Source organism: Phyllopteryx taeniolatus, chromosome 18, assembly GCF_024500385.1.
Source record: "Phyllopteryx taeniolatus isolate TA_2022b chromosome 18, UOR_Ptae_1.2, whole genome shotgun sequence".
Lineage (NCBI taxonomy): Eukaryota > Metazoa > Chordata > Actinopteri > Syngnathiformes > Syngnathidae > Phyllopteryx > Phyllopteryx taeniolatus.
Window position 1 is genome coordinate 3,382,657 of NC_084519.1, and position 14,659 is coordinate 3,397,315.

The 14,659-nt window shown below is 45.6% G+C and overlaps 1 protein-coding gene across 3 annotated transcripts in view; it reads left to right on the top strand.

Moving 5' to 3' along the window:
• The window catches only part of LOC133467910 (uncharacterized), a 152,851-nt gene extending 139,163 nt beyond the window's left edge, over positions 1–13,688 (top strand). For all 3 annotated transcript variants that reach the window (XM_061753068.1, XM_061753069.1, XM_061753070.1), the window contains 5 exons: positions 24–1,421; positions 1,515–1,556; positions 12,978–13,043; positions 13,178–13,244; positions 13,328–13,688. In XM_061753068.1, coding sequence (XP_061609052.1) covers positions 24–1,421; positions 1,515–1,556; positions 12,978–13,043; positions 13,178–13,244; positions 13,328–13,398 — 1,644 coding nt within the window. In that variant the 3' untranslated portion in view covers positions 13,399–13,688. The remainder of the gene's footprint in view (positions 1–23; positions 1,422–1,514; positions 1,557–12,977; positions 13,044–13,177; positions 13,245–13,327) is intronic.
• Positions 13,689–14,659: the final 971 nt, after the last annotated feature.

Genomic DNA, 14,659 nt, shown 5'->3' on the forward strand with positions numbered 1-14,659 from the left:
AGGAAATATTTCTTCTTTTGTAGAATGTGCTGGAAACAGTTGACGTCCTCGTTGGTGATGATGCAAGAGAATCTTGGGAATTCCTGAGAGAAACTCGCCGCAATGACAGCTCACGATTGCTTAATTCAATGGAGATTCTCTCTGATGAATTAGATGGGGAGTTTGCCATCAGAACCGGATTAATTCTGCTCAACACAACAACGTTCAATGACTCCTTTATGTCAGACTTCAACTCCAGCGTTGTCATAGATATTCCAAACACCAACAGTACCAATCTCGTCATCACCACCATTGTTTTCTCCACCCTCGATAATGTCCTGGCAACACGGAACGCCAGCTTTAACAGCACCCTTACAGATACCAACAGCACATCTGCTTCCTTTAATGACACCATTAATGCTGCAGTGGCACTTGTCAGAGTAAAAACAGAGATTCAGAATGTCAGTCTGAGTTTCAAAAAGCAGAACGACTCCCTGACACAGAATCCACAGTGCGTCTTTTGGAACTTCACCCTTTTTGACAATTTGGGTGCTTGGGATGATGAGGGTTGCACGTTAGTTTCCGATATAAACAATACAGTGACCTGCAACTGTGACCACCTCACCTCTTTCTCAATTCTGATGGCAACAGATATCCCTGAATCAATACGAGTTGCTTTGGATATTATCACATATATAGGAGTCAGCATATCTCTGGCAAGTCTCGTCATATGTCTCATTATTGAAGGATATGTTTGGAAAGCCTTGACTAGAAACAGCACTGCGTTCATGCGCCACATGTGCATTGTGAACACTGCCCTGTCTTTGCTGATCGCAGACATTTGTTTCATAATTGCTGCTGCTTATGCCAAGAACCCACTTGAAACCCCAGGAGAAGACCATAAGGTTCCACTGGGACCATGTACCACAGCAACGTTTTTTATGCACTTTTTCTACCTGGCTCTCTTCTTCTGGATGCTTGTGTCAGGTCTTCTTCTGTTCTACCGAACCGCCATGGTCTTCTCCCATATGTCCAAATCAACCATGATGGCTATTGGCTTTGTTTTGGGCTACGTGTGCCCTCTTATAATAGCTGTTATTACTGTTGCTGTCACTGCCCCAGGAAAAGGATACATCAAGGAAGAAGATGCATGTTGGCTGAATTGGTATAAGACCAAAGCCCTGCTGGCTTTGGTGATACCGGCCTTGGCTGTAGTTTTTATAAACATTTTGATTACAATCGTGGTCTTGTTCAAAATGCTGAGAAGAGGTGTAGGAGATGCAACCACTACTGATGAAAAGTACACACTGGTTGTCATTGCCAGATGTGTGATCATTTTGACTCCCTTATTTGGACTGACATGGTCTTTGGGAGTGGGAACCATAATATCATCCACAAATGAGGGGATCCACATTGCTTTTGCCTTCTTCAATTCTCTCCAGGTATTTTCTTCCCTTCAAACCTAATCGTCTTTCTAGGATGTACATTTTGTGTGATGTAACTTTGGTCTTGTTTTAAAATTTTTATCTTTTTAGGGTTTCTTTATTTTAGTGTTTGGGACGCTGCTGGATTCCAAGGTAATTTCAGTCATTTTCACTTATCAAAATTGTTTAGCCGAGTTAGGTGTACACCACTCAGGTACTGGAAGAATTACAATATCACACTTTTAGGAGCTTTCTGGTATCCAAGATTGATCGATTAATTAGCGGAATGTGATTGTATAATTAAAAGTCCCATGCCCTCAAAATCCAAATTTTTTTTACTGTTTTATACATAATAGTGTCAGTGTCATGGGGGTGGGGGGCATGCACGGGCCACGCCCCCCCCAAATACATTACTGTGGTCCCCCCAAATGAGTTGTGCCCTGCCACAGGTCCCAGCAGTGTAGCCTTTTCGTGCCAATCTTTAAATATAATTTTTTCAGGCTTTACACTTATCAGGATTTTTGGGCCCGATCACCGATCAGCGAGTTTAAAAAAAACGATAACCAAACACCGATCCGATCACAAGATGGAGAAATGTGTCTTTAAATGACTTGTTCATTTACTGTATATACTTGTGTACTGTATACTGAGTATCTTCAAAAGTATTCTCTCCTCAGGTCATGTATTCTAATCAGTCATGTCAAACCAACATTACAACATGACAGAAATAATGAAATAAATAAATAAAAATACATTAAAAAACTAAGTTAGCACCTAACTTAGTGAAATTAAATTACTTAATTGTAATTAAATTACTTCACACACACACAAACTTTAGAGCATGATTCGACAGGACTCCGGCATGTTTAGTACAACCATTAGTGGTCGCACTAGCTTGCTAGGCTACATCACATTTTGTTGCCTGATTGCGAGCCGTATCGTATTAAAAGTACGTGAACATACCTCAAGCAATCCTTAAATGAATGTCCTCTCCCGGCGCGATCCATTGTTGTTGTCGTCGGCATGTTAACAAGTGTATCTGGTCACGTTTGAGTTGACAAGATAAAGCCCAGTGATCATAAAAGACGGGATGCGGCGGTATCAGAATACATTTTAATTGCAGTAGTCTGATATAATGCAATCGTGAAAGACCAAATTTGTCTTGTAGTCGTATTCAGGCATTAGGTGTTGTCTGTCATATAGGTCGAAGTCGAAGTCAAAGAAGAAGAAGAAGAAGAGGTGGAAAGCGGGTTCTTCGGCAGAAAGAGAAGAGGAAAACACAGAGCCTAGAACTGAATGTGGGGACTTTGAATGTTGGGACTATGACAGGAAAATCCCGGGAGTTGGTTGACATGATGATTAGGAGAAAGGTTGATATATTGTGTGTCCAGGAGACCAGGTGGAAAGGCAGTAAGGCTAGAAGTTTAGGGGCAGGGTTTAAATTATTTTACCATGGTGTAGATGGGAAGAGAAATGGAGTCGGGGTTATTTTAAAAGAAGAGTTGGCTAAGAATGTCTTGGAGGTGAAAAGAGTATCAGATCGAGTGATGAGGCTGAAATTTGAAATTGAGGGTGTTATGTGTAATGTGATTAGTGGCTATGCCCCACAGGTAGGATGTGACCTAGAGGTGAAAGAGAAATTCTGGAAGGAGCTAGATGATGTAGTTCTGAGCATCCCAGACAGAGAGAGAGTCGTAATTGGTGCAGATTGTAATGGACATGTTGGTGAAGGTAATAAGGGTGATGAAGAAGTGATGGGTAAGTACGGTATCCAGGAAAGGAACTTGGAGGGACAGATGGTGGTAGACTTTGCAACAAGGATGCAAATGGCTGTAGTGAACACTTTTTTCCAGAAGAGGCACGAACATAGGGTGACCTACAAGAGCGGAGGTAGAAGCACACAGGTGGATTACATCTTGTGCAGACGATGTAATCTGAAGGAGGTTACCAACTGTAAGGTAGTGGTAGGGGAGAGTGTGGCTAGACAGCATAGGATGGTGGTGTGTAAGATGACTCTGGTGGTGGGGAGGAAAATTAGGAAGACAAAGGCAGAGAAGAGAACCATGTGGTGGAAGCTGAGACAGGACGAGTGTTGTGCAGCTTTTCGGGAAGAGGTGATACAGGCTCTCGGTGGACGGGAAGAGCTTCCAGAAGACTGGACCACTGCAGCCAAGGTGATCAGAGAAGCAGGCAGGAGAGTACTTGGTGTATCTTCTGGCAGGAAAGGAGAGAAGGAGACTTGGTGGTGGAACCTCACAGTACAGGAAATCATACAAGGAAAACGGTTAGCTAAGAAGAAGTGGGACACTGAGAGGACCGAGGAGAGGCGAAAGGAATACATTGAGATGCGACACAGGGCAAAGGTAGAGGTGGCAAAGGCAAAACAAGAGGCATATGATGACATGTATGGCAGGTTGGACACTAAAGAAGGAGAAAAGGATCTATACAGGCTGGCCAGACAGAGGGATAGAGATGGGAAGGATGTGCAGCAGGTTAGGGTGATTAAGGATAGAGATGGAAATATGTTGACTGGTGCCAGCAGTGTGCTAGGTAGATGGAAAGAATACTTCGAGGAGTTGATGAATGAGGAAAATGATAGAGAAGGGAGAGTAGAAGAGGCAAGTGTGGTGGACCAGGAAGTGGCAATGATTAGTAAGGGGGAAGTTAGAAAGGCATTAAAGAGAATGAAAAATGGAAAGGCAGTTGGTCCTGATGACATTCCTGTGGAGGTATGGAAGCATCTAGGAGAGGTGGCTGTGGAGTTTTTGACCAGCTTGTTCAATAGAATTCTAGTGCGTGAGAAGATGCCTGAGGAATGGAGGAAAAGTGTACTGGTGCCCATTTTTAAGAACAAAGGTGATGTGCAGAGCTGTGGCAACTATAGAGGAATAAAGTTGATGAGCCACACAATGAAGTTATGGGAAAGAGTAGTGGAGGCTAGACTCAGGACAGAAGTGAGTATTTGCGAGCAACAGTATGGTTTCATGCCTAGAAAGAGTACCACAGATGCATTATTTGCCTTGAGGATGTTGATGGAAAAGTACAGAGAAGGTCAGAAGGAGCTACATTGTGTCTTTGTAGATCTAGAGAAAGCCTATGACAGAGTACCCAGAGAGGAACTGTGGTACTGCATGCGGAAGTCTGGAGTGGCAGAGAAGTATGTTAGAATAATACAGGACATGTACGAGGGCAGCAGAACAGCGGTGAGGTGTGCTGTCGGTGTGACAGAAGAATTTAAGGTGGACGTGGGACTGCATCAGGGATCAGCCCTGAGCCCCTTCCTTTTTGCAGTGGTGATGGATAGGCTGACAGATGAGGTTAGACTGGAATCCCCGTGGACCATGATGTTTGCAGATGACATTGTGATCTGCAGTGAAAGCAGGGAGCAGCTGGAGGAACAGTTAGAAAGATGGAGGCATGCACTGGAAAGAAGAGGAATGAAGATTAGCCGAAGTAAAACAGAATATATGTGCATGAATGAGAGGGGTGGTGGGGGAAGAATGAGGCTACAGGGAGAAGAGATGGCAAAGGTAGAGGACTTTAAATACTTGGGGTCAACCGTCCAGAGCAATGGTGAGTGTGGTCAGGAAGTGAAGAAACGGGTCCAAGCAGGTTGGAACGGGTGGAGGAAGGTGTCAGGTGTGTTATGTGACAGAAGAGTCTCTGCTAGGATGAAGGGCAAAGTTTATAAAACAGTGGTGAGGCCAGCCATGATGTATGGATTAGAGACAGTGGCACTGAAGAAAAAACAGGAAGCAGAGCTGGAGGTGGCGGAAATGAAGATGTTGAGGTTCGCTCTCGGAGTGACCAGGTTGGATAAAATTAGAAATGAGCTCATCAGAGGGACAGCCAAGGTTCGATGTTTTGGAGACAAAGTTAGAGAGAGCAGACTTCAATGGTTTGGACACGTCCAGAGGAGAGAGAGTGAGTATATTGGTAGAAGGATGATGAGGATGGAGCTGCCAGGCAAGAGAGCTAGAGGAAGACCAAAGAGAAGGTTGATGGATGTCGTGAGGGAAGACATGATGGCAGTTGGTGTTCGAGTGGAGGATGCAGGAGATAGGCTCTCATGGAAAAGGATGACGCGCTGTGGCGACCCCTAACGGGACAAGCCGAAAGGAAAAGAAGAAGAAGAAGAGGTGTTGTCTGCCTCAGACGTGTTGTCTGTCTCACACGCCAACTTTTTTGTTTTGTTTATATAACTTTATTGGTGGTCCGATATTTACAGTACTACGTCAAAAGACATGCGACAAGGCTAAAAATAAGCTAGCTTTTGGATTCAAATGTACTGTACACAATGGCGACGCGGAGTAAATGTCTTTTGTGGAGCCGATCATGATCGGCGAATAATGACATTAAAGCCGATCAGCCGATACCGATCAAGCTGATCAGATCGGTGTAAAGTCTAAATTTACTCATTCTAAATTTATTTATTTCAGTAACCAACGGTGCATATGATAAAAGAGAAAACAAAACAAAAATAGGAAAAAGGGTGTTGATCATTTGCATATAGCACGGTCACTTCCTGTCCATGTACATATTGCACGTCTCATTAGTGAGCTGACTGCTTTCAAATTTAGCCCAGCATTTGGCGCCTCCACAACAGTAGCCTATGCGAGAATTCAATCTCCCCTTTGAGAAACGCGTTTTCAGACCACAAGCGCACAATATTCCATAAAATAAACTCCCATGTTGGTTCAGCTGGCGTTTGAGGAATGTGATGTTACACAAGCAAGTGGAAGGACAGTAGGACACCGTTGTCAGCCCGTCACACAAAGAACAACGCCCAGTGTTTAATTAACTCAATGTCCGCCTTTGAATACTTGTTTTATAACGCTTAATGTTGAATGTGTTGATTGTGAATGTGCACATGCATGTGTGCGCGTACCTATCTGTGGCGGCTTCAGTAACGCTTCAGTGTGTGTGTGCGTGGTTGTGTGTGTGTGTGTGTGTGTCTGTCTGTGCGCGCACGCACACTTTTTTGAGGGTTAAAAAGTGCCAACCACGCTGACCAAATGACCACTCGTCAGACGCCCTCTGGCGCCGACATTGATACGTAACATAGGCTAAAATTACTCTGTGACCTGTGTTAAGTTTGACACCTGAGCCGTTTGTCGATTGAATGCAATAGTCTTTAAACAACAAACTGCTTGCAAACGACAGCATTTGAAATCTCAGGTGTTGTGACGTAGTTGCGCCAATTAACATTCAAGTATCTCCCCACTTCATGAATGTCACTTATGTCAGGAAAAATGGCTGAGTGACAACCCGCTGCATCTTGTGTAAAGCTTAAACTTTGCATCACCTACAAAATTCAGAAGAGTTGAAGAATATATGGCTTCAATTTATTTTGGCATTTGGCATTTCGGAACCAGAATTGTGTAGTGTTCGGGCCCATTTCGTGGAGTATGACTTTGTAAACATAAGCTTTCACACACTGCTGTAAGTGCATTTCCAGGTTTTGAGGGAGCAATATGAAGCATACGTGTTATTGTGTTTTACAACAATCCTTAACTATAATTACAATTTATATTGTAACTGTGGATTAAATTGCGAAGCTTGCGGTCGTCGTCGACAAAATGTGCACAAGCCAGTGAATAACGCGCAGGACCAGCCTCTCAAAAGATCCTCCTCTCTTTTGTTTCACCCAGATCCTCTCTTCTGTGGGGTTGTGAGTCGCCACCTGTTATTTCCGGTCACATTCCTTATTATTGGGTGAACAAGCCAACGCTTGGGGAATTCTGCCACACAATGATAGTCAGACCCCATACCGAAGGATCCGTCGCTATGAACGCTTGGCTGCCGAGATATCGCCAAGGTTCAATCTGAGTGAAGATCTTTTCCATATTTAAATTGAGAAGCTCTCAATCTCCAACCATACAGTTATCCCACCGAACGTTCCAAAGTAGCATATGTCACTAACCTCCTCTGCAGCAAAGCAGCAAAATGGTCCACTACATTATGGCACAACTCCTCCCCGGTCCTCCTTTCGTTCGATTCCTTTTCTGCCGAACTCTGTGAGGTTTTCGATCACCCCGTTCAGGAGAAGAAGAAGAGAAGAAGCCACCGGTCGTCTCCTCACACTCACTCAGGGCGCTAAGTCCGTCGCGGAATATTCCATCGACTTCCGTATTCTTACTGGTGAATGCGGGTGGGATGACGCAGCCCTTAGGGGAATCTTTTCAAACGGTCTCTCCGAACAAATCAAGGACGAGCTTGCGGTCCGGGACGAGCCCTCCTCTCTCGAGGCTCTTATCGCCCTCTCCATCCGTCTGGATAACAGACTGCAATAGAGAGCCCGTGAGAAAGCGCGATGCTCGCGTAAACACTCTCCCACTCTGAGCACCACATAGTCGTCGTCCGCACCTTCGTCACTCCCCGTTTCATCCGATGAATCCATTCAAATTGGTCAAACACGTTTAGATCCACAAGAACGTCAGCATCCTGTCATCCAGCGGCTATGCATCTACTGCGGTCAATCCGGTCACTTTATTTTCTCGTGCCCCCTCCGACCAGAAAGACCAGGCTCACAGCGTCCCGAGAGCGTCGCGGTGAGCCAAACCTCCGTTCCCGCAAACTCTCCCTCCCGCATGACCGTTCCCGTCTGCATTATCATTTCAGCTCATAACACCCCCGTCGCTGCCCTTTTTATTCATGAAGAAATAATTCACCAGCTCCAAATCCCTCTCCAACCACTTCCATCCTTGAAAAAAGTCACAGCCCTGGATGGCCGAGTAATTTCCCTGGTCACCCATCAAACAGTGCCCATCACACTCCTTATCTCAGGCAATCACCGTGAAAACATTTCCCTTTTTGTCATTCCTTCCTCTGAGACCCCCTTAGTGCTGTGTATTCCCTGGCTCAAACTCCACAACCCCGCCATAGACTGGGGTCGTTTATCCATCACCGGATGGAGTCCTCATTGCCATTCCCACTGTCTGCTTTCCGCCGTTCCACCCTCAGAAGACCCACCACCCTCTGCTGCCCCAATGGACCTCTCCCAAATTCCACAAGAATATCATGACCTCTCCCCAGTATTCAGCAAGGGCTTGGCCATCTCTCTACCCCCCCACCGCCCATATGATTGCGCCATAGACCTCTTGCCGTGAGCTCCACTTCCCACCAGCCGACTCTACAATCTCTCCCGTCCGAAAAAAAGGCCATGGAGGATTACATCCGCGACTCCTTGGCTGCTGGTCTCATACGCCCCTCCTCGTCGCCGGTCGGGCCTGGATTTTTTTTCGTTGAGAAAAAAGACACCACTCGAGGACTCAATGACATTACAATTCAAAATAAGTCACCACTACCCCTGATCGACCTGTCCTTTGAACCCCTCTGGGAAGCCCAAATCTTTACCAAATTGGACCTCCGTAACGCTTACCACCTCATCTGTATCGGAGAGGGGGACGAGTGGAAGACCGCCTTCAATACCCCTCTCGGACACTTCAAGTATCTGGTCATGCCATTCGGTTTAACCAACACCCCTGCAGTTTTCCAAACATTAATTACTGACGTCCTCCGTGACATGCTCAACCGGTTCGTGTTTGTGTACCTCAATGACACCTCATTTTCTCCCACTCCCCCGAAGAACACCGCATCCATGTACGCCAAGTCCTCCAGCGAGAACCGTCTATACGTCAAACCGGAAAAATGATAATTCCACCTATCCTCAGTACATTTCCTCGGTTACATCATTGCAAAAGGACAACTACAACCGGACCCCACCAAAATTCAAGCCATCATCGACTGTTTCCTTGGATTCGCCATTTTCTACCCCCGATTCATCCGTAATTACAGCAAGGTCGCTATTCCCCTCACCAGTCTCACATCCACCAGCTCCCCCTTTCAGTGGACCCCAGCAGCCTCACGAGCATTCAATAAACTCAAATCCCTATTCACCACTGCTCCCATTCTGCGCCAATCTGACCCTTCCCTCCAGTTCGTGGTGAAGGTTGACGCCTTGGATGCCGGAACTGGAGCAGTCCTCTCGCAGTGAGATCCCACGACCCATAAACTTCACCCCTGTGCTTTTTTTTCCCGTCGCCTATCTTCAGCAGAAAGAAATTATGACGTCGGAAACCGCGAGCTTCTGGCCATTATAAGGGCCCTGGAAGCATGGAAGCACTGGCTGGAGGGATCTAAACCATTTCTCATTTTGATTGACCACAAGAACCTCGCTTACCTCCGTACCGCTAAACATCTCAACCCCCGACAAGCACGCTGCGCACTATTCCTCAGCAGATTCAATTTCAGTCTCTCCTTCTGTCCCGGTTCCTGTAACACCACGGCAGATGCCCTCTCCCGTATTCACTCACATCCTTCAAGCACAGCAGAACCCGAATCCATCCTTCCGACCTCCTGTTTCGTTGGAGCGGCCACGTGGGAGATCGAGCAGGTGGTCAAGGAGGCCCAAAAGACCCAACCTGATCCCAAGACAGGGCCTCCTGACCACCTGTTCGTCCCGGATTCAGCACGTTCGGAAGTCTTGCAGTGGGCCCACAACTCTAAATTAACTTGTCACTCTGGCATCACCCGTACTACCCAGTTCATTCAACAGCACTTCTGGTGGCCCAGCCTCATCAAAGACACCCGAGAGTTAATCCAAGCCTGCTCCGTCTGTGCCCGAGGGAAGTCTTTTCACCGACCTCCAGCTGGCATGCTGCGCCACCTGCCAATTCCCAGCCGCCCTTGGTCTCACATCGCTGTGGACTTCGTTACCGGCCTGCCCCCTCTGAAGGTAACACTGTTATTATCACAATCATCGCTTGTTTTTCAAAGTGTGTCCATTATGTGCCCCTCCCCAAACTCCCGTCCGCCCTGGAAACTAGCCTCCTTGTCTTACATGTCTTCAAACTCCATGGTATCCCCATCGACATAGTCTCCGATCGAGGTCCCCAGTTTTCCTCTCGGGTCTGGAAGGAATTCTGCAAGGCGGTGGGCGCAGCAGCCATCTTATCCTCGGGGTATCACCCGCAGACCAACGGCCAGACGGAGCAGGCCAACCAAACCCTGGAATTGGCAATCCGCTGTGTGGCCGCCTGCAACCCCTCCTCATGGAGTTCCCTCACCAGCTCCGCGACCGGATGTCCCCATTCATGGCTTGCTACGGTTTCCAACCTCCAGTGTTTGACCTACAGGAGCAGGCGGTGGCATTCCCCTCCGTACAAGATCACCTCCAGAGAGCCCAGGCAGTTTGGAAGGACGTCCGGGTAGCGCTGAACCGGTCCGCGGCACACAACAAGCAGCTCGCGGACCATCATCGCTCCCCGATGCCCGAATACAAGGGGGGTCAATCCGTCTGGCTCTCTTCCCACGACCTTCCCCTTCAAACAGAGTCCCGTAAACTCGCTCCACACTTCATTGCTCCTTTTCCCATCACCAAAATCATTAATCCCACTTCCGTCCAGTTAAAACTGCCACAGTCCCTCAAGATTCATCCCACATTCCACGTCTCGTTGCTCAAGCCTGTCTCCACCTGCGCCCTAAACCCTCCGGGTGTACCCACTCCACCCCCACCCCGGATTATTGACGCCCATCTGGCCTTCACGGTGTCGCGCATCCTCGATGTGAGGCCTAGGGGGAGGGGGTTCCAGTACCTGGTTGACTGGGAAGGGTACGGGCCGGAGGAGCGTTCTTGGATTTCCCAGAAGGTCAGGGTGCGCGTTTGGACGACTTCTACGCGATTTACCCGGGGAAGCCTGGCAGGACGCCGGGAGGCATCCGTTTAGAGGGGGATACTGTCATGTACCCTGCAGTACCGCTTTGGAGCCCAGATGGCTTTGTGCCCTCTTGTCCTCTCTCTCCACTTTTAAGCCTGCCTGTTCCAGGAAATCCTCGCCAAAGTATTGCAGCCTCTCCTAGCGGTACCATCGCCCACCGTTCTCATGTAAGCTACTCAACTCCTCGTTCCCTTGTTAACTCTTGTGTCTCCTCATTCCCAGTGTTCCTGACCCACGTCATTCCTTCCAGCCCCTTGTTCTGTCCACTGCTGCCACCTGTCCATGCCGCCCCCTGTCAACACATCCAGGATCACTTCCATAACCTTTTGCTCAAACTAAACTGTTCATCATTTTACATCTCTTGGGTTCAGCTACTTCCCACACCTGACACAAACCCCAGGAAAGGACATTGAAGATGATAAAAAATAGAAATAATTATGGCATGAGACCTTGAAAAGGGCGGCACGGTGGACGACTGGTTAGAGCCGCTCTAGTACGACAACAGTCAATTGACAGAGAACACTTTTGAGACATAGACATTGAGAAAAATATAATATAATATATATATATATATATATATATATATATATATATATATATATATATATATATAGGCGGCACGGTGGCCGACTGGTTAGAGCGTCAGCCTCACAGTTCTGAGGACCCGGGTTCAATCCCCGGCCCCCCCTGTGTGGAGTTTGCATGTTCTCCCCGTGCCTGCGTGGGTTTTCTCCGGGCACTCCGGTTTCCTCCCACATCCCAAAAACATGCATTAATTGAAGACTCTAAATTGCCCATAGGTGTGACTGTGAGTGCGAATGGTTGTTTGTTTGTTTGTGCCCTGCGATTGGCTGGCAACCAGTTCAGGGTGTACCCCACCTCCTGCCCGATGATAGCTGGGATAGGCTCCAGCACGCCCGCGACCCTAGTGAGGAGAAGCGGCTCAGAAAATGGATGGATGGATGGATGGACCTTGAAAAGTAACCTTAGACGTTATTGGGCACCCGTGCCTGTTACTTCATCAATTAAATAAGTGATATTCAAATAACGCACATTCTTTGTTGTGGTGTAGCGTATTTAAAATACTTTACTTTCTGTAGAGTACTTTTACAGTTGTAACTTGCACTTTGATAAGATCATTATTACGCTTGATCAATAGATATGAACTAATTTAAAATAACTGGTGAAATGAAAACAATAATACGGTGGACGACTGGTTAGCACATCTGCCTCACAATTCTGAGGACCCGGGTTCAAATCCGGCCTCGCCTGTGTGGAGTTTGCATGCTCTTCCCATGCCTGCGTGGATTTTCTCCAGGTACTCCGGTTTCCTTCCACATCCCATAAACATGCATGGTAGGTTAATTGAGGACTCTTAAATGTCCGTAGGTGTGAATGTGACTGCAAATGGTTGTTTATATGCACCCTGCGATTGGCTGGCGACCAGTTCAGGGTGTACCCCACCTCCCGCCCAGAGTCAGCTCCAGCACGCCCCAACCCTAGTGAGGATAAGCGGCACGGAAAATGAATGAATGAATGAATACAATAACCCACGGATACAGTGTAAAACAGACTGGATCTCATATCTTCAAGCTGCCTATCAATATAGCCTGAGACTATAGAGTTAATCTATTATTTTGTTTCTTTTGTTCATATTTCAAATTTTAATTATGTCGACTATTCAGTACAACCGCTCATCGTGAGTTACGACTTTGTATCCAGAATACTTTGAAATTTCGTTCTATTACAAATATAACAGCTGTGTTCAGTCAAGTGTTTGTATTACTATATTGTTCCCAACTTTAACCATAAAGGGAAGTTATTGATTTTGAAATAAATTTGATTATAATTCTAGATCCGAGCCATTCTCGCCAAAAAACAACCTGTATCAAGCTCAGGCTCTGGCTCCAATCAAACTGCAGTAAGTTATTTGCCATGTCACGTTGTACCCTTGCTTGTCAAACACTACAATACAGTACACTTAGTGTACAAAAGTAAGTTCTCTTTGGTTACTTTCATTTTTAATGACATTTTCCCTTTGTTGTTTCTATTAAGAGTACAAGCGGTGGTATTTCTTCATTGAGTGGTCTAAAATGGCTTGGAAAACTTCGTGGGAAAAGATGTAAGTTATTGAATTCTTGTTTCTTTCCAAACCTACTTATTTGAATTCATTTTCATATTAACACCTTGTTGTTGGGCCTGCAGATATCTACCATGTGTCAGAAGCTGCAAACTCAAGCAGCTCTGGTGGCTCTGAGTCATTCTCCAATATCTGAATCACATCAACAATCACTCATAAAATGGGCTTTGCTACAGATTTAAGAAATCAAACTGCAGTGAGTCATTTCCAATTGTTGTTTCGCTACAATACAGTGGCATAAATAACTGGCATGCATCCGCTTAATAACCTATCCTAGTATTGTGCTGAATATACAGTTTAAAAGTCAGCTTCAGTTATATTAAAACGTAGAATAATATAACACCTTAGCTTTGATGAGATGTGACAATGCATTTCGTGATGCTGATCCTCATTTGTAAAAAAGCCAAATAAAACGTTAAATCTGGAGTTAAGGTCTCATTAGTTTTTTTTGCAAACTTAGATGCATTTTTCCCGAAATTCTGGGTTATTTACAAAATGTTCAAACACAGAAGTGTTCATCTTATGAGGTTTGACTGTATAGCACACATACATTTTTTTATTTTATAAACTGTAGCCGATAAGAAATGCAATTCATGTGATGTAAGACAATTAAATAACAACAACAACAACAACAAAATATGTCAGGCCTGCTTTTTATATAGACTTTAACCTTGGGTCACTTTGGATCAAACTTTTATGTGACATGCCTTGCACCAATATAATGTTGATGAATCATATAGGATATTTTTTTAATGTTACATACTTTACCAAGCACCAACTTGATAAGGGATGACGACGTAATTTCTTTCATAATGTGAAACAGGATGTACAGTACATGCACTGAGCCATGTGGTATTTGATTGATTTGACTGGTGGAAGACAGACATGTACTGTTCAGAAGGGTGCGGTACAGGGGAGAGAAGTGATGACAATTGACTGCAATGGAGTCTAGATCATAGTTTTTGCGCCGTTTAAGTTAATGAAATACCTACTGGTGCGACTGTCTATGATTTTGCATTCTGAATAATATTTAGATACTGCAGTGTAAGTTCATTGAAGACTAAATCACCCATATATGTGAAGGTAATTGTCATGCTACTAATGTGTTGCGATTGGCTGGCGACCAGTTCAGGGTGTACTTCTCGCCCAAAGTCAGCTGAGATAGGCACCAGCACAACCGTGATTCGGAAAATGCTACTGATGTGTTGTGCCAGGTGGACCTAATAATGTCAGTCAGTTGCAGCTTACATGAAGCCTATATATATATATGTGTGTGTATATATATATATATATATATATATATATATATATATATATATATTTGGAGCCTATCCCAGCTATCATCGGGCAGGAGGCGGGGTACACCCTGAACTGGTTGCCAGCCAATTTAGAGTCTC